The sequence below is a fragment of the Balaenoptera ricei genome, chromosome 16 (assembly GCF_028023285.1).
Source record: "Balaenoptera ricei isolate mBalRic1 chromosome 16, mBalRic1.hap2, whole genome shotgun sequence".
Classification (NCBI taxonomy): domain Eukaryota; kingdom Metazoa; phylum Chordata; class Mammalia; order Artiodactyla; family Balaenopteridae; genus Balaenoptera; species Balaenoptera ricei.
This window is the reverse complement of record NC_082654.1, coordinates 37305003-37326184: the sequence shown is the minus strand read 5'-3', so window position 1 is coordinate 37326184 and position 21182 is coordinate 37305003. Positions and strand designations below refer to the sequence as shown.

Below are 21182 nucleotides of genomic sequence, written 5' to 3'. Positions count from 1 at the left end.
CCTCTTTGAAATTTACTGATCAACTCTATTTTCTGTCCAGCTGTTCCCAATGTTCCTTAAACTAATAAATGTTTGCCCTGTTGCACAAGTTATTCTTTTTATTTTTTATTTTTTTTTAACTGACCTTTTTTTTTTTTTTTAAATTATTTAATTATTTATTTATTTAATTTATTTATGGCTGTGTTGGGTCTTCGTTTCTCTGCGAGGGCTTTCTCTAGTTGCGGCAAGCAGGGGCCACTCTTCATCGCGGTGTGCAGGCCTCTCACTATGGCAGCCTCTCGTGTTGCGGAGCACAGGCTCCAGACGCACAGGCTCAGCAATTGTGGCTCACGGGCCCAGTTGCTTCGCGGCATGTGGGATCTTCCCGGACCGGGGCTTGAACCCGTGTGCCCTGCATTGGCAGGCAGACTCTCAACCACTGCGCCACCAGGGAAGCCCGCACAAGTTATTCTTTATTTGGCATCCTGTATACCCAGGAAAATTTTATTTTTGGAACCATACAATTAGAAATGACTACCATAAATCAATTTTTTTTTTAAATCTGGCATTTAAGAAGGCTTGGTTCTCTGTAACTCTTTGAGAAATTTCAATTGTGTCTTAAGCTCACTGTTGATGGAAAGTCTTCAAATGCAATTTATAGCAAAATAAAGATTATAAACGAAATAACTATTTAGGAAAGCAAACCAACAATGTTCTTTTGATAATCTGAAATAAACTCAAATCTTGTCATTATTTAAAGAAAAACACTTGTTTTTAACTTTTTGAAGAGGTGAAATGAAAAGTGCTGGATTACATGGAAATGTTATAAATACAGATTTATTAACTGCTTTTGAAGCATATGATAGTTACTTATGCTATTTATACATATAGGAATCTGAACAGAAATATAAAGCTGATAGAAAAAAATGGTTAGAAGAAAACATGATGCTTCTCACTCAAGCAAAAGAAGCTGAGAATCTACGAAACAAAGAGATGAAAAAATATGCTGAAGACAGAGAGCATTGTTTGAAGCAACAAAATGAAATGGTTGGTAACAATTATACTTTCTCTTCTATGTATTTCGCCTGCTTTCTTTGGTTTCTTAAATTTTTCCCTGGGATTCTTATATTCTTATCAGTATCTACATGGTTGTGTGGTTTTGTTTTTTGTTTCTTTTTTTTCAAAGGCAGTTTGTCTGTTTGTAAGATGACTTTTCTAGCCCATTTTATCTTGAAGTTCTTATGGTTGGGAAAATAATTATATCTCAATATTTAGATTAAGAACTTAAAAATCTCTTCTTTTGACTGCCACAGGGTTATCCCTACTGTATTGTAAAACATTTACATTTTGAACTGTAGATTCTACTAACATGGTGTTTATATTTTACCTCATAAGCTGATTTTATCAGGTCTTTTTTTTTAAGTCAACTCAATAGTTTCTAGAAGACTATAGGTAGAAATAACTTTCAGTTTTACATTGACTGGCTCTAGTTCTTAAGTGATTCTATCTTAGCTTGTCTTTTTTCCTCCTATTTAAATCGACAACTTAGTCTGTTTGACAATCAGAAAAAAGAAGTTTAAAGTCATCATTGATCCTAGGAAAGCTGTTGAGTAATACATTAACCTTACTTTTAAATGAAAAACTAGTTCTCTATTTACGGTAATAGTAAAGTGGCAGTATCACGTTGTCATCTATTGGCAATTTCCTTTGTTAATGACAGAATTTTACTTATACCAGCTAAACTTTCCTGTACAAACAGGAATGTTAATTTCCAATAAGTTATGGATGATTTTTTTCCAATGATTTTTAAAAATTTTTTACCTTTTTATTTTGAAATCATTTTATTTCCAGAAAAGTTGCAAAACTAGTACAGAGAATTTCACCCAACTTCTGATGTTAGATCTTACCTAACAACAGTACAATGATCAAAACCAACAAATCAATATTATTATAGTACTGTTAGCTGACTTATGGACCTTACTAGAATTTCACCAGCTTTCCCACTGTTTTTTCTGGATATAGGATCTAATCTAGGATACTACGTTCCATTTAGTTGTTGTGTTTCCTTAGAGTCTTGACTCTCTCTGTCATGTGACAAGTTATGTGAGACTAGTACTTGTCATTACTACAGCAATGAGATGGCAATATATTTCACTTCATGTGAGAACTCCACATGACTGGAGGTACTTTCAGGAAGTGTTGGGTTGAGCAAGATTGTAATGCTGCATTTATCTTAACAGGAAATGTTCCTGCTGGTTCTGTTTCTGTCCACAGCCCATCCGACCTTCCTGGACAGTAATAAGAGGCAAGAAGTGAAATCAAAGCTGTTGGCTGTCATAGTCACTCTACCTCCAACCCAGGAATGGGCCTACTTTCCTTTCCTAATCAGTAGTCCCTCTAGCAGCAATGCCAGCAAGTAAACCTCCTTTGAGTTTTTAATCCTAGAGAAAGCTAGCTTTCTCCTTTCTCCCATATATTTCTTTACAATCATACCTAGGATATGTGTCTATGATATTTAAGAAATAAATTGTTGATTTTTTTAAAAGCTTTTTAAATTGTAACATACATAACACAGTAAGTAAACAAAACAAACATATAATTCAATGAATTATTATTATAAAGCCAGCCCCCACTTAACTACCACCGAGTTTAAGAAATAGAACCCTCTTCTGAATGGTAATAACTGTTCTATCTTTTAATGTTAAACTTTAGTTCTGCTCATTTATGAATTTTATATAAATGAAAACATATAAATATACAGAATGCATTTTTTGTCTCTGGCTTCTTTCACTCAGTATCATGTTTGTGAGGATCATCTATACTGTTGCAGGCAGCTGGAGTTAGTCTGTTTTCATTGCTGAATATTTCAGTGTATAAGTATACCTCAGTCTATTCAATTTAAAGTTCAATGTATGTGGATTGTTTCCTGTTTTGGGCTGTTAATGCATAAGATCTCCTGTTAACATTTTTATATATTTCTCTTAGTGCACAGGTGCATGCATTTCTATTGCCTATATAGCCAAGAATAGAATTGCTAGTTGATAGGGTAAACATATGTGGAACTCTAGTAGAATGACAGACTGATTTTCAAAATAGTTGTATCCGTTTATACTCCAGCTAGTATTGTTGGATGTTTAGTTTATTGGCTCTGCCAATCCAAGTCCCCTTGCTTATCTTCTATTGGACTATCTTTTTTTTTTTTATAGGAGTTCCTTATACTTTCTGGAGAGGAGTGTGTTGCAGTTACCTTCTTTCAATCTCTGGTTTACCTTTTTACTCTCTTGTTGCCTTTTTAGAACAGAAATTCTTAGGTATTTTAATTCATTTTCCCAATCTTTTCCTTTATGAACCTCAAGGGCATGAAGATGTTTTCTTACATTATTCCTGAAAGTTTTGGGGTTTTACCTTTCATATGAAAGGTAAACCCTAGAATTAATTTTTGTGTTGTCGTGAGATGGGGTAAAAGCTGTTGTTGTCATTGTAAATGTGTATTAACGATCGACCTGGTAGTACGTATTGAAGAAACTGTTTCTTTTGTACTGCTCTGCAACTTTTGTCATAAATCAGTTGTCCAAGCATTAAATTTCATACATTGTGTGAGATTACGATTAAGGTTTTTTCTTTTTTTCCGTTTGGCTATTCAGTTGTTCCATCACTCTTTGTTGAAAAGACTGTCCTTTCCTCCATTGAAATTCTTTGGCATTTTTATAGAATATCAGTTGACCATAACATTTGTGGACCCTATCCTCTGCTTTCTGATGTCTATGTATCCTTACGCCAATATCACGGTCTTGATTATTATTATTATAGTAGGCTTGAAATGATGTAGTGTGATTGCTCCTACTTTGTTCTTCATTTTCAACATAATTTTGACTGTTACGTCATTTGTATTTTCATATTATTTTTAAGAGTCAGCTTTTTCATTTCTATCAACACACACACACACACACACACACACATGCACACTTGCTTGGATTTTGAAGTTGCTTTGACTCTATAGATCTTTTGGGGGAGACCTGGCATCTTAATATTGAATCTTTTGATCCTTGAACACAGATTCTCTCTTTGTTTATTTAAGTGTTCTTTTATTTCTTTCAGCAATGTTTTGTAGTTTGTCATGTTTAGGTCTTGCACATATTTTCTTTAATTTACCACTAACTATTTTATGATTTTTGAACCCAGTGAAAATGTTATTTTTAATTTTCATTTCTCTGTTTGTTGCTACTAGTTTTGTCATTTGTTTTATTGTAATTTTACCATCTCATTTCTCAAATATTGGGGGAAATGCTAGAATTAGTTTAAAAGCGGTAATTTTTTATTGAAAGAAGTGCCCAGTGTGGACATTCAAGGTATATAAAGGTATTATGTATTTGGCTTTATAAGTAAATATTTTATCGAGACTTGACTACATAATTTGTTATATATCCTGTTCACAGTTGTATTTATTGTGTTATTTATAATAACTTCAAAAAATTCTTAGATTCATAATTTTGCAAGGTTTACTTTAATATTTTGTCCATATTCTGTTTAGGAAATGCTTAAAGCACAATTGGCTGAGAAAGATGGTAACCTCCAACAGTGGCGGGAAGAACGCGATCAACTGGTTGCAGCTTTAGAAATACAGCTGAAAGCACTGATCTCCAGTAACATACAGAAAGATAGTGAAATTGAACAATTAAAAAAGATCACATCAGAAACTTCTGAAACAGTCAGTAGAATCATGTTCTTTCTATGCCTTTTTAAATTAAACATAGGAAGTTTTCAAAATTATTTAATTGATTAACTTTTAAAGAATAAAAATGTAAGTAGATCAGTGGGGAGTCATAGTTTGAAAAAATTATTTGGATATTTGTAATGAATTTTGAGTTTTCAGAGTTTATCATTATGGTTGACTCATCAATGACTAATTGAGAAATAGTACTTTCTCCAACATTTCAGTCATATCTCTCAGATAGAATAATTAGAAAATAAACAACTGATGATTTAGTCCCTAATCTGCCTTTAAAATGTGGAAATGTGACTCAGCCTGAATGCTTGGTGATATTTAAATACTTGAACCCATCCTAAATTTATGATAAAGATACAAATTGTTTTTGAAAATAAGCACAATGGTGAGGAGATGTGAGTCATTCAGGAGCTACTTTTTTTTTCCCCCCTCCTCTGGCTGCACCACACAGCTTGCAGGGATCTTAGTTCCCCGACCAGGGATCGAACCCAGGCCCTGGCAGTGAGAGCACCGAGTCCTAACCACTGGACCACCAGGGAATTCCCAGGAGCTACTTTTGTAATATTGCATTGGGGCTAGGAACCCTAGATAAAGAAAGTATTGCATTTCACAGATAGCTATTTCCCAGGTAAATTGAATCAGGGTACATCTGAAGCTAGTCTTTCCAGAGTAAATAATCTGCATTTGAAAATCTGCTGTTCTACAGCCTTCAGACAATAATAAAATTAAATGTGTTTATGTGTATATGTCTCTTACATCAAAAGACTTCATGATTCTAAGAGAAAGACTGCTCAAAACAGAGGTATTAGCATGTGGTATAAATTGCACAGAATAGAAAGTTAGAAAAACTAGGTATCAACTGCTGTCAGTGTGTTTTTGGGACCTTTAGGAAAATTACTTAACATTTGCAAACTTTAAAACAGAGATGATGATGTCTTTCTAATAGAACTGTGAAAATTAACTGAGAGCATTTGTAAAACAATTAGCACAGTTATTACCACAGTGGAAGTCAGTACATGCTAGTTGCTTTCCCCATTATGAATGCAATAGGATCTTTTTTATTTGACAATTATAGGTAGGTGACATAAGAGATGTATTTGACTTTTGATTTTGATGGTAGTGATTAGAAGGTGCACGTTGGAATTTATCAAGTTTAAAAATGTATTCTGATTTTTTTTATAGATCCCTTAAGTAGGGCTTAGGAATAGAGCATACCCTATGACTGATTAAGTGGGATGAAGAGTGTGCAGCAAGGAAAGATTTAGTTATCAGTATGGTCTTTTCTACGCCAATGCTATAGTTGCATTCCTAAGACACCTGTAGTTTTTGAAAATTGTGTTATCAAAGTGATTTTGGGTGTTCAAGCTCCAACTCAGTACAGACCATGGTCATGTTATTTAATTTCCCTCTATTTCTTCATCTGGAAGGTAGGAATAACAATTCTTGCCAAATCTCAGAGTTGCAGTGAAAGTAAAATGAGAGAATATATGTAAAACACCTTGGAAGTTGAAAGTAATCTTTCAAATTTCTCTTTAGATCAGATTCAGAAGAGGCTGGAAAGTTGCCCAGCCTTTCCTAACTCTCTGAGGATGAAAGAGAAGAAGGAGAGTTAGTTGGTCGTTGAAGAAGTCTTTAATTACTTCCACTATTGAATTCACCCAAATCTTGATATTATATTCTTTAGGTGAAGTATTTTAATGTATATTCGGTTACGGTGGCTTGTTGCTTTAATATTTCCTTACTTTAGGAAAAACAGACCATGGATATCCAGCCCAGACATATGAGTTCAATGGATCCTGGCAGGGTTGAAACTGAACCTCAGTCAACAAGTTTTGAAATTTCCAGGGATGAAGTAGAGGTGGGTATTTGATAACGCAGTCCACTTTTTAACCCTCTTTACCAATGACCATTAATTACTAAAAAACACTTGCAAGTATAATTTAATCACTTGTTGTAGGTATCTTGCTGTACAGTTAGCTGTGTGTGCTCTTGGCTATGGAAAGGAAAACTGAAGGCTTTTGAGGGGAGATGCAATTCTTTTGGGGAAATTTGATCCCCAAATGGTATTAATTTCCTCTCAAAATGATACTGATCTCAAACAGGTCTTTGATCATAAACAAATTTGATGGTCAGAAATAGGAAATCCCACAAAAGATAAAACATGGATGACTATTTTCCCTCATAAGCAGTCCATTTAATAAGCATTCTAGTAGATAGTATTTTTTGGAAATTTTACCCATTTTATAACTTTACCACCAAATCCCAATAACCTCACAATGAGTTTCCTTAGTTTGAAATGGGCTTAGGGTTCTGTGACTCACGTTGGATAATGTAGTTTCTTAGATTGCCTATGAAATAGATAAAAATTCTATGTCACTTTTTGAAAATAAAATTACTTTTTAAATATTTATTTTAAAAACACATTTATTGGGAACATTCATTGTTGGGAACCTTGCACTGAGGAGAAAGACATAAGTAAGATATGATCGCCATCCTCAAGGAATAAGAAGTCTAATAAGACAGGTATTTAATGACTATCTTGTTTCACCTTATGGACTAAGTGCTATAAAGAGAGTGCTAAGAAGAAACACTGATGAGGAGGATATGATGAATTTTGCCTGAGTGGTTGTGGACGCGGATTAGAAAAAGTAACATCGTACTGGGTCTTGAAGGTGAATAGAAGTTTACCAAGCAGAGAATGGGAAGAGAAAGGCATTTTGATCTGGGCAAATAACACAAGCCATTCCTTACAAGGCTTCAGAAGAATCATGTTACTTCCACCACATGCTATTAGTCATGGAAGCCATTAAGGCCAGCCCCAATTCAAGGAAGGGGAATGAGACTCTTATCTCTCAATGGGAAGAACAGTAAAGAATTTACAGCAAATTTTAGTTTACCATAACTAGGGTGCTTATTAAAAATCCTTAACTCTTTCCTTGGAGAGTTCTGATTTAGTAGGTTTGTGGTAGGGTCCAAGAATCTTTTAAACAATTTCTCTAGATAATTCTTATGATGACACAGGTTTCGGAAATACTGATCTCTAAGTTTCTCTCAATTTTAACATACCATATATAAACCTGGAGAAAGTAGATGATAACTCAGTCTTTCTGTCCTCGCTGTAGCAAATTTGATCCAGCAAACTTTTTATCTTTTCCAATTTATTGTTTTTAATAGGTATTTGAGAGAGTTAGTTTTTGGCAATTTAGAAATTCATATTCTGCAAATAAGATTTGTTTTCCTTTTAAATTCTGTTGTAGGATGGATCTGTAGTCCTTGACTCTTGTGAAGTGTCAACAGAAAATAATCAAAGTTCTCGATTTCCAAAACCTGAGTTAGAGATTCAATTTACACCTTTACAGCCAAACAAAATGGCAGTGAAGCACCTGGGTTGTACCTCACCAGTGACGGTTAAGATTCCCAAGGCCCGGAAGAGGAAGAGTAATGAAATGGAGGAGGTAAATACTTAACTATTAAGTGAATTAAACAAGTAAACCTTATTATTATTAAGCTCAGTGATAATATATAGTTAAATTCTGTTACATTGCCCTCCTATTCATAAGCACTGCTATTAGAGACTAAAATCATAGTTTATGGTATATTTAATACTGTTTTAAGAATATTACTGTGGTGAATAGTCCTCAAACAAAAAGCTTATAGATTTTAAAATATATAGATTATTCCTTCTTTTAGTGAAGCTATGACAGGTCAAATGGTGGTGAATTTTAGTAGCGAGCTATTTCAGTATACCAGTCCTGTTCAAACTGAGTCACTTTCCCTCCAGTGGAAGAGAAAAGGGGTTGATAAAAGGAATTAGAGAAACTGAAACGACTAACTTGCTTGAATATAATCTTTGTCATTTAACTAAAATCTTAGGTCTCTATGATCATAGTAGGTTTCAGAAGAGAAATTCTTTTTCTATGAGCCAGTATTAAAATTTGGGTCTCGATTTAGTGGTAGGCCAAGAGTGATTTACTTCTTCCTGCTACAGCTTTCTGATCGTGGGGTTACCAAACCTTCTGTCATATTCTAGCCAGTCACATAAACTTTCCGATCCTCACTTTCCTCCTTTTGGAAATAAAGAATTAGATATAATATGTTTAAAATGTTTTGCTTTTGTTCCGCATATGGTAGATACATAATAAATGGTAATATTTATGTTAACAGAAATATTTATGTTTAAAACTATAATTATAAACTCTCTAGCACAATAACTTTTTTTCCAACTTGTCTTTTTCACTCCTTTAAAGAGTAGTATATTTTCAAGTTGGTGGAAGAGCAGAAATAATATTAACCGTACTCCTGAGGCTCTCTGTCAGGTAATACATTTGCTGAATGAACATTATTTAGCATATTTCCTTCTACACATAGAACACCTTTAGCGACTGTCTTGGAGAGCCTTAGTTACCTTTTATTCTATATTTATTTAATTTATATTTAGTACACTTTAGATACCATTAAGATACAGTTGACCCTTGAACGACATGAGGGTTAGGTGCCAGCCGCTGCGCAGAAAAATCTTGTGTAACTTACAGTCGGCCCTCAGTATGTGAGGTTCCTCATCCACGGATTCAACCATCTACAGATCGCGTAGTAATGTAGTATTTACTATTGAAAAAAATCAGTGTATAAGCAGACTCATGCATTTCAAACCTGTTTTGTTCGAGGGTCAACTGTACTAAGTAGTTTAATTTCATCATCTTTGTTAACATGGTGACTAACATCTATGTTGATTTGATTCATTTTTTTCAAAGGAAAAGGAAAAATTGGTTGTATACTCAGAGGGTTAAGATAAAATTATTCATTTTACTGCCGGCATATACTCCCAATTTCAGAATAGATACACAGATTGTTGTAGGGTAACCATGTAGAAACTTAAAAAGTTTTAACTGATTTTGCTAGCTCTTCACTGCTGTAATAAACTGAGTGTTGTAAAGTCCTGAGGAAAATAATTTATGCAGTGCTATATTCTAATCTAGTGAAGACTCCAAAGAGCTCTTTATTGAACACTACAAGTATGATGGAGTTACAATCTTTCTTCCTTTGCTTCCCCTGATTACCATCTATCTGTCTTCCCTCTTTTAGGAAATCTTCTTCTTGTGATCCTTAAGACTTTACTTGGTAACTTGAATTCTGAGGTTCAGTCATGATCTCTCTGCTTCTGTTCTTGCCTTTTTTTTTTTTCCTTTTATGCTTATAATCTTTAGTACGATTAGTATTTGCACAAGTTCAGTTCAGTTAATGTACTACAAAAGACTTTGTCTTAAGTAAGATTAAGTGGGGAAAAGAAGAGTAAGATGTCATGCCTTTTTAGTAGCAAAAACAGATTGTGTTTCTTAACCTTCACATTTTACCTGTGCTTATACTGCAGATTTTTGTTTTGTTTTCAGTGTCACTAAGCATCAGTTAGAGGTCATGCTCAGCATGATTTGGGAGTTGGGAAAAGGGTAGATAAATATATTGCTATGTTGTATTGTCAAGATGGGGTTCAAATAAAAGATGTTATCCCTTCATTTAACTAATGTAATTTCATCATGATGCATGTGAAAAATTCATACCTTCAATCATTTTGCAATAAAAACATGTATTACATCATCATGCTGTGCGCTTAAACTTACATATGTTACATATGAGTAATATTTCAATGAAGCTGGCAAAAAACATTGTACCTTCAGTCAGGGTTTCTTAGCTTCAGCATGATTGACATTTTCAGCCAGATATTTCTTTGTTTGGGAGAGTTCAATGCCCTATACATTTTAAGGAGTTTTTAGCAGTATTCCTGGCCTCTACCCACTAGTTTCCATTAAACCTGCCCTTTATCCCCAGCAGTGACAACCAAAAATATCTTCAGACAATGCCAATGTCCCCTGGGGTCAGAATTGCCCCTGTTTAAGAACCATTTTCTTGTTTTGTTGTTGTTTGTTTGTTAGTTTGCTTTTGTTCTTTTTTTTTCCTCCCCTGGAGTCTAGAGAGAGAAAGAAAACACTGTCAAGAAATTAATCAAAAAAAAAAAAAAAAAAGAAATTAATCAGTGCTGAAATTCATTATTTTTAGGACTTTGTGAAATTTGAAAATAAGAAGAATACTACACCCAGAACTAATTTGAAGTCCCCTGTTTCTGAGCATAGAAATTCTTCTGTCAAAAAGGAACAAAAGGTTTGTCTTCTAATTTGTCCAAAATTGACCATTTTCATAACTTACATTTATAAAGTAGAAGATGAAAATAAAAATGTCAAATTTGATTAGTAATAATTATTCAGAAGTTGGGTTTTGTCCAGTTATAAATTATTTCTCTTTCATTTTCTATTCATCTAATTCAGCTCAGAGTATATAACCTTTGGCATTTGGCAAGTAGCAGGTACCCCTTGATGTGTTCACCTCTGACTTATCATTCTATCACACTCATTCTCTGGCCCTTTCATCCCTCTCCTTATATTCTTAATCCCAAGTTCCCTGCCTGAGAATTCATAACCTGTGCCTGGCCTCTTTAATTCAACTATGGCTATAACTGTTTCCTTCTAACATTCCTCATCAACAATAACAAGAAGTGTTTGTTTATTAGGTTTCCACACGCCCGTCATCTAAGAAAACCTATTCTTTACGGAGTCAGGCATCCACAATTAGTATAAACGTGCCTGCTAAGAAAAAAGAAGGAACGCTACAGAAATTTGGAGATTTCTTACAACATTCTCCAACTATTCTTCAATCAAAAGGTTTGCAGAATATTAATTAAATGACCTTTTACGTTAGATATATGGTGTTTTCTAATATCTGATTGGTGTATAAACTCAACAACAGTGACTATTATATTTCCAATAGACAGTGTCTTATGTTAGGTATTTAGGGAGGAAACATGAAAGGATGATATGCCTTGGTGTTCACTGTGTAATGGAAGAGAAAGATCTGTATTTAAGTAATTGATGCAGAGCAGGCTACTTAATGTAATAGTTGTAGAGATACAAGGAAAGTGCATGGTAGTATTGGAGGAAGAGAGCTGTTTGTTTGGGGGCTATGGGAAGATTTTATAGAAGAGATGGGATTTAACCTGGGTGTTGACATGTTGGAAGATTATACCTCCTAGAGATAACCACTGTTAGTATTATGGTATATATTCTTCTACTGTTTTTTTCTCTGCATGTATAAACATTACCTAATCATATATATCAAAAGCATATATTTCTATAAATACGTATTGAGTTTAGTTGCTTAATGCTTTTTTCTTTATAATATAATGTAGACATACTAATACTTTTGTATTAATATGTGCTAAGATATATATTCTCTCTATACACGTATACATAAATATATGTTTATATATACATCTACCAGAGGGAACAGTTTTAACACAAATAGAGTACCAGGAAAGTGTAGGGAATGTGCAGGCAATTACAGGTAGCAATATGCATCTGGCATCTAGAATGTGGAGAGATTATTGGGAGGAAGGGGGCAGGAAGGAGTGAGTTTTCATTAGAGTACCTGAATGGTAGCAATAGGATAAATTGGAGACTAGAGGTGGGGAGAATGAGGAGGGAAAGGGACTGAAAGCAGGGACAGTTGAATTTAGTCAGATTGGTTGTGTAAAAATACTTTCTGTAAAAGCTTAACCACAGAGCTTCCCAAACTTTCTTGGTTCACAGTGCCCTTAATGTCTCAGTAATTTTTTTCATTGTGTCCATGCACTCAAAGAAACACCTAATAGTCCCATCCGTTAATACTTAAGGCCAAACAATCACTGAAAATTCAGCTCCTGAAAATCCAGGTTGCCAAAATATGTCATCATCAGAAGGAAGGTAATATGATATCGTTTTGAAACTGAACTACCCTGAGTTACTGAGTGTCACTGTTTTCCTCAAAAATTTAAAATATTCTGAGCTGCTCTTGTGAATTTGCTGCAGCATGTCTTGGTACTCAGTTTGGGAACTTCAGACTTAGACCCATTTGTATATATTTTTCAAAAAATATATACATTCTTTGAAAGGTATAGTTTGTATAAGCACAGAAAATATCTGGAGAGACAAACAGCAAACTGTTAAATGTCTAAATTTGGAGAGGTGGGACTTGTTATTTTAGATGCTTCTGTATTTTATTTAAATTATGTTGACCGTTGCTTATATATTAAAAAGAAATATGTTTTCGAGGAGAGGGAGGTACCCACCTGGTAATGACTCCCTTGCTTGGTTGACTCAGCTCCTTAACGGCTTCCCTACCTATATACCCGGTGTGGAATTTTTAAAAACTTATTTCTAGTAATATAAAGTATCCCTGTTTGGGATTGTAACTGCAGTACATGTCTGTTGTTGATCACTTGGAAATAAAGGGAGAAAAGAAGAAAACAGAGATTAGTGCTTAAAATTCTGCTGCTCTGTTAACTACTGTTAATCCATTACTCAGTAACTGCTGGTTTCCCAGTTTATCCCTTTTGTCTATCTCTTATCCATTCAGTACACGGAAGCCAGAGTGATCTTTTCAAAGTGCAAAATGAATTATTTAAACTATATAATTTTTTGTTTTCTTATTATCTTTTCCAGTAGAATATAAGCTCTACAAGTGCAAAATGTCTGTCTAGTTTACATCCTCAGCTCTTAGTATAGTGGTTGGCACACAGTAGTGAGGAATTTCGAAGCTCCAGGCCAAAATCCTATGTGTGATTTGTTTCAGGCTGACCTTAGGCAATTACAAAGCTTTTACATGTTATGTCTCATGAGGGAAAGCTACCGTCCCTACATCAAACTTGATACACAGCCAATGCATCGCAGTCTGTGAAGGGAGTTAGTCAAGGACCCAGGTCTCTTGCCAGCCATACTCTTACACATGTCTGCATTCCTAGCCTAGGGGCCTTCATTTGTATCCTATTAATTGGGGGCCTTCAGTAGAGAACGTCCTCAGGCATCTCTGCCAAAGACATTATGACGGGGAAGTGGAGGGAAACTTGAAGACACTTTTCTCCACTCTGACTCTACTTTTCCACTCCTAGCCCTCCCCCCTGGTCTCCAGCACCAAGGTCCATAAAACTGCAAGTGCAAGAGCCTTTTGTTTAGGGCTCACTTGGCAATAAGGTCACCCCAACTTCTGTGCTGATGCACCTGACCCAGACTGTGCATTATTCCATGGGGGAATGTAGAAGGGCGGTGGGAGGTGGCGCTTTCTCAGGTTTAGCCTCTTGCTTATTCAACTGCAGTTAAGTGGTTAAAGGCTTTAACTTTCATTTTGACTTGTTGTCTTAATTAGCCACTCTGACATCTGGCAGCTCAGCTCTCAGGCTCAGCTCAGCCCTTGACAAGTAGACCTCAGTTCAGCATATTTCCTTAAATGTGTTTTCTATTTAAAAAAATATATAGTTGATAACATATGTACATGGATTTTCTATCCAGAAGTTTTCCCAAATGGAAGTATGTTTTCTGTTAAAATCAATATGTGTCTATTAAAAAAATAAAGCATATGTACAAAGTAAGAAGTTTTTAAATTCCTATTCAACTTACCAGAAGCAATCAACTGTTAACAATTTGGTTTCTTTTACTCTATGTGTGCATGTGCACGCGTTTGTTAACTAGGAGTAAAGGGCTCACAGTTACAAGTTACTTTCACTTAGTATTCATTGTGGACGTCTTTACATGTGAGTACTGAACTAGCTCTACCACCTTATTGTTCTTAGTGATGCATGGTCCACTATATATGTATCCTGATCTTTTCCTTAATGTAGTATAAACCTCTTCCAAGTCATTAAAGATGCCTGAGTTTTACTGGTTGTACTGTAATTTACCAAACCTTTTCAATATGTTGAACATCAGTGAAGTGATATTTTATTTATTTGCCATTTTATTTTTGCTGTTGATCATTAATGTGTGTGTTTATTAGGCATTTAATTTTTTTCTTTGTGAGTTTTCTATTCGTGACCTTTTACCATTTATAAATTGCAGTGCTTTTCTTTTTAATATGGTTCTTTATTAAGGATTTCAAATATTTGCAGTTAGAAAATTATTTCAAGATTTAACTAATGTATTTTTTTCATAGCAAAGAAGATAATTGAAACAATAAGCTCTTCAAAGCTCTCAAATGTAGAAGTAAGTAAAGAAAATGTGTCTCGACCAAAACGGGCCAAACGGAAATTATACACAAATGAAATTTCATCTCCTATTGATATATCTGGCCAAGTGGTAAGCTACTATTTAAGTTTTCTTGAAAGTAAAACTGTTTATGTTCTTTTTAATTCTGAAGTATTCATAACAATTTGAATTATATAATGGTTTGAAATTTTATTCTGTAGACCATATCTCTTAAAACACGCTCTAAATGTTGTACTTTTGGTACTGGATGTGTTAAATTTATAGTAATTGACTATAAATGCTGCATTAATGTATACAAGTGTCACTTACATCTGCATTTATAAACTCATAAGAGGAATTTTAATTCCATCAATAGAATTATCACTATTTAATAATTTATTGGCTTCTAACATCTGTTTTTCTTATTATCTTTATCACAAGAGTTGTACAAATCTGGGCCTAAGTCTGCCTGCTAAAAATATAGAATAGACATTCAGTCATTTCCTCCCACTTTCCCTCTAAGGCTTCCAGGTTTTCTTAAGAAAAGACTATAGTTTGTCACCCTGACTCTATGACTCATTCTCCTTACTCAGAACAGGCTGTTCTATTACAGGGAAAGTTCTAATTTTCTATCATGCTTACATCTGCCTAGTGGATGGAAGTGAAGATAGAAAAGGAATTAAAGAAAAAGCCTTCAACAGAAAATGGCCAAGAAAAATCAGGAGAGACCTTTTACAACAGTAGCCATCAGATAAAAGATAGACACTTGAAGCAAGTAGTAAAGAATTAGGATCATTAGGACATGCTTTTGGAAGTACTGTTCTCTTGGTTACTTTTCTCCATCTGTCTGATAAGTACATAATTTTCTCCCTTGGCTGAAGTTATTTCTTTTCTTAGTTGCAAAATAATGCTGTTTCTACTTTCTAAGTTATATTCTTGTTACTGCAAAAAATCATTTCCTAAAAATTATTTGAGGCACTTGTCTCCAAATATTTTAGTAATTATTTCAAGCTATGAATTCAGTAAAATTGTGGATGATTTTAATTCCAGAATTAGGTAGTGTTGAAAGAATCTTTTATAAAATCTACTACCTTAGGCATGCTTTTTTATAGAAGATTGTATATCTGCAGTCCAGGAAGACAAAAAGTACTGTCATGTACTTATTTCAATTATTAAGAACATGAACATAGCTTATTAATTGTAAGTAAGCTTTCATTTTTATTTTTATTTATAAAAAATTGTGAAATTGTTAATTTCAGATTTTGATGGACCATAAAGTGAAAGAAAGTGATCATCAGATTCTCAAACGACGACTTCGAACCAAAACAGTCAAATAAATCACTTATGGAGAATGTTTTAATATAAAATTTATATTCATAATCACTGTAACTTGCATCCTGACTTTTTAAAGACAATTGTATATACTATGATACAGCAAATCCCTCTGTATGTACATTGCTATTTTATAGTAATGTAATTTTAATTCAATAAAGAAAATAAGTCAACAGTAAGTTTGCTTGTCTACTTTTCTAAGGCTTTTAAATAATAGCTTCTTTTCAAACTGTGTGTATTTTCCTGTTATCCCAGGTATGGGACCAGTGAGGAGCCTAGGAAAGATGCTGTTATTTTTTGTTTGTTTTTCTATACATAGATATCACAGGTCAGGTATTTGGTTTACTTATATTTCACAGTGTTTTAGGAATTGCTTTTACTGTATCTGTTAGGAAACACAGGTAATTTTACATATCTGTTTGGATTATAGCTAAGATTCAGGGAGTAAGTGTGTACAGGTCTTCTAGTTGCTAAAATATGTATGTACATAATTTAGAAAAGATCTCAGGCCTTTAATTAGAATGTCTTTTATTTTTAAATAATTGAATAGAGTTGGTTTTCTGATTTTTCCAGGACACAGAAGATTAGAAGCAAAAAGTTAGAAGGGAAGAGGCGATAACATCTAGAGGCCAAAAAATAATAGTGTTATCTAGGGAAGATAGAATTTTAGACTTGGAGAGACCTTAGAAATACACTTTCCTCATTTTATAGATGAGAAAACTGAGACCCATAAAATTTACTTTTTCAAGATCACACAGCTAACATATATTAAGCTTTGGTTTAAAAAAATACCAACAAACAAAAAACAAAGCAGAGGCCTCAAGAATTGTTGCCAACTGGGGCTTTTTAAGAGCACACATTTATGCATCTGAAACCTTTAAGGTTTCATTGGATTTTAGCATTGTTTACTATAATCATGCCCCTGAGACAGGAATAAAAGTTATCTTTGGTGTCTTGTTTAGGAGACGTTTATGTATGTGTTTGGGGAAAATTTCCATCAAAATAGTTAATTTAAAACTGAAACCTCTTTAAGCATGAACATGTTTTTATTATGCTACATGGTTTCGTGCTAAAATATATGTATATATATAATTGATCCTCATTATTCACAGATTACATGATAACAAATTTGCTTATTTGCTAAAATTTATTTGTCACCCCCAAATCAGTACCTAGGCACTTTTGTAGTCATTCTCAGACATCCCCAGAGTGGCAAAAAACTGGAGTCACCCAGCATGCATGTTCCCAGCTAAGGTTGAACAAGATTACACTGGCTTCTTATTTCAGCTCTCATACTGTAAACGAGTGTCTACATCCCAGAATGTAGACTGATATCAAGCTTCAACAACATCTGCAAAGGAGACAAAGTTTGACAAATTGGAAGGGCTTGAGAAATACCTTGGGCTTTCCACACGCTTACACTAACAAAGCATAAAACCAATTCTGCATAAGTTGAAAGCAATCAGTCAGTAATCAAAATGCCTACTGGAACAAAAATCAACACTTCAGAGGAAGATATAGCACAGATTCTCTTTAACATATCTTTTATAATGTGTGACATACAGTCAAAAATTAGTATATATGGAAAGAAACAGGAAAATGAGTCCCATGGTAAAGAAAAAAACGTGAAAATAAACCTTGACATGGCACAACTGTTGAATTTTGCAGAAACTTTCAAGCAGCTGTTGTGCGCATCTTCAAATTTACAGGAAATGCTATCTCAATGAGTAAGGCAAAGGGAATCTCAGCAGAGAGATGGAAAGTATAGAGAAAACAAGTGGAATTTTTAAAACAAAAATAACTGATGTAAACAATCTGGATAGATTTAACAGCAGATTAGAGGGGTCAGAAGATAGTATCAGTGAACTTGAAAACAGATGAATTAAAATTGTCCAATCTGAGGATAAGAAGGAAGATTGGAGAAAGAACAGAGCCTGAGGGTCCTATGGAACAATATCAAATGGATTAACAGGTGTAATTGGAGATCCAGAAGGCTAAAAGAATGAAAATAGGGCAGAAAAATATACTTGAAGAAATAACGGCCAAACGTTTTACAAATTTTATGAGGAAACATTGGCTTTGAAGCACTGTAAACTCCACTTAAGATAAATCCAAAGAATAGTACACCTAGGAAAATCATAGTCAAACTACTAAAAACCAACAATAAAGAGAAAACTTTGATAGGAAAACCAGCAAAGTCTTGAGAAATACAACAGGTTGCAGATAAGCCGCTGACCTGGAGAAAATATTGGATTATGTACAGGCAGAGCACGTATATATAAAAATATATTGAAAACTCTTAAAATTGTAGTGAGAACACAACCAACCCAACAAAAATCTGGTAAAAGACTTAAATAGGTGCTCCACTAAAGAAGATACGGGCAGTGATCAGTATACTGTATGTATATTGTATATTGTCACTATACATATGAAAAGATACTCAAGGTTATTGGTTATCGTGGGAAGGCAAATTAAAGCCACAAGTAGAAGGAAAACTGCAGTGAGAGAAGGAAGATCAGTGATTGCCTTGAGGCTGCGGTCAAGAGATGGGATCCGAGGACATGAGGAAACTTCTTGGGGAAATGGCTATATTCTATGCCTTGATTGTTTTGTATTCTGTATGCAATTTCTAAAAATAAAATTGTCTTTGAAATGAATGAATTTTATTGGATGAAACTTTACCTCAATAAAAAGCTGGGAAAAAGGATTTAAAAAAAAAAAACTGCAAGGAGGTACCATTCTATGGAGACTAGAATAGCAAAAATTAGAAAGATGGACAATACCAAGTGAAAGATTTTGGCTTCTAGCATGATATTTAAAAGAAAAAAAATTTTTTTTTCCCTGTAGAGTAACTGCACTCGTTCTTTATTGTGGCAAGAGATCATACTTTGGAAAATGTTTTGGAGGCATATTTTGAAAAAGAACTGTAAGGTATGGTGACTTAAAAGTAATAGAATTATAATTGAAGCATTTTATTAAAGCTCACTTTAGAATACAGGTATTAATAATTCCACTTGATGAAGTGGTTGATAGCAGATTTGGGGGACAGTTTGAAAATCTGTAGATGGAATTCAAAATGGAATATAAGACAAGTGTAAGTTGAATTAATTCTAAATGCCCTAGGGGAGATCATTAGAGGAATCTTGTTGTGAAGCCTTTTGTAAAGGAAATAATAAGTTAATACTCAGGGTAATCACTTTCTAATTTTTGTGTTTTATAAGTTTAAATTTTTATTTTTTTCTTGTGTAAAGTTATACCTGATTTGTGATTACAAGTCAGTTTAGCAAATGCTTATCAAAAGCTGATGATAAATACTATTTAAATTAATTTATTTTATTTATTTTTGGCTCTGTTGGGTCTTTGTTGCTGCGCGCAGGCTTTCTCTAGTTGCAGCAAGCGGGGGCTACTCTTCTTTGCAGTGCACAGGCTTCTCGTTGCGGTGGCTTCTCTTGTTGCAGAGCATGGGCTCTAGGCGCACAGGCTTCAGTAGTTATGGCTCGCGGGCTCTAGAGTGCAGGCTCAGTAGTTGTGGCGCACGGGCTTAGTTGCTCCGCGGCATGTGGGATCTTCCTGGACCAGGGCTCGAACCTGTGTCCCCTGCATTGGCAGGTGGATTCTTAACCACTGTGCCACCAGGGAAGCCCGATAAATACTATTTAAAAGCATAACAGAAGAAAGCCAAATGTTGTATATCTAAAAATGGAAAGAGGATGTATACTGCTGAGTTCTCCTTTTGGTTGCAGGTTTTTTCGTCTTCAGTAGCATTCAAGAGAAATAAAGACTTTATATTAAAGTTAAGGGAGCAACTTCAAAGAAATTTAGTAAAATATTATTGGTAGTATGTTACACAAGCCTGTTATTTTTTGTCCCTATGGCTTTCAGAGGTTTGTTCATCACTTGATCCAATTATACCAGTTTTTGCAAAGTCGTAGTCCAATATTCTGAATATTCTCACTGATCTGAGTCTCGAATCTCAGCCAGAAGGAGAAACCCGCGAACGTGATGTTCTGGTTACTATAATCCACCATACCAAATTGTGCTTCACTTCCCAGCTGCCCAGCTTCCTTAATCTTGGTTGTCTTCACTACTTTGGAGCAAGATAAAAGTACTGTACTTTACATATTTGATCTCCGCCTACAACCATCACTGCAGATGTAATTGCTATGATTGCAGTTTGGTCAAGATGGGCGTTTTCTTGCCCCTCCACATATTTGGTAAAGCATAGTAGCTATCAGTATATCTGCTTTGGCCAAATCCCAAAGAATGACCAGACTGGGCACTAGACTGGAATTAATCTTCAAAGCTTTTCATTTATTATAGGTGACTAGCACTTTGAACCAATATCTGAACTCTGTCTCAGTGTCACACACACAGTCAAGTCCCTAGTTTCCCCAAATATGGAACTAATTAAGGAACTACTATATATAAAATAGGTAACTAATAAGGACCTACTGTATAGCACAGGGAACTCTACTCAATACTCTGTAATGCCTATATGGGAAAAGAATCTAAAAAAGAGTGGGCATATGTATAACTGATGCACTTCTGCTGTACAGCAGAAACTAACACAACCTTGTAAATCAACTATACTCCAATAAAAATTTTAAAAATAATAAAATCAGTAAGAAAATATCTACATTCCTCCCCCGCACCCCCCCCCAAATAAAAAGGAAGTTTAGGCTTTGCTTAGACCTGTTTCATGGCCAAGTAGGCTAAACTTTCATAAATAGGAGACTTCATTGTGGCTTTTTGAACCTAAGGGTTGAGCTAGCAGAGACTAGTCCAATTAATAGTTAGCAAAAAATTTGGTCTTTGGTTCTAAAACTCACTTTTTATTTTCTCTGATCATACCTTCCATGTGCATCAAGAACATAAATTTATGTAAAATAGCAGATGGGCCTCGCGGTATGGACTTGGCATGACTAGGTTCTATATACAATCTAAATTGAGATAATTTCTGTGCAATGTGTACACCAATTCAGCAATATGATGACCGATGGCTAGTCCCATGAAACTAGCGCAGTTAGGCCAGTAGTCTAGCAGTGTATGCTTCAAGGATACAATTTATATATTAACACTTAGCCCCCCTGTATTATCATTCTGTT

General features: G+C 34.5%; 1 protein-coding gene across 4 annotated transcripts in view; it reads left to right on the top strand.

Annotated features, from left to right (window-relative positions):
* Positions 1-16242, top strand: part of KIF20B (kinesin family member 20B) — a 75989-nt gene extending 59747 nt beyond the window's left edge. For 3 of the 4 annotated variants that reach the window (XM_059900032.1, XM_059900030.1, XM_059900031.1), the window contains 8 exons: positions 871-1026; positions 4511-4687; positions 6453-6563; positions 7963-8160; positions 10757-10858; positions 11265-11415; positions 14714-14856; positions 16005-16242. In XM_059900032.1, coding sequence (XP_059756015.1) covers positions 871-1026; positions 4511-4687; positions 6453-6563; positions 7963-8160; positions 10757-10858; positions 11265-11415; positions 14714-14856; positions 16005-16082 — 1116 coding nt within the window. In that variant the 3' untranslated portion in view covers positions 16083-16242. Of the gene's footprint in view, positions 1-870; positions 1027-2253; positions 2323-4510; positions 4688-6452; positions 6564-7962; positions 8161-10756; positions 10859-11264; positions 11416-14713; positions 14857-16004 lie in introns of those variants that run through there. The other variant, XM_059900033.1, reaches the window with a different exon arrangement.
* Positions 16243-21182: the final 4940 nt, after the last annotated feature.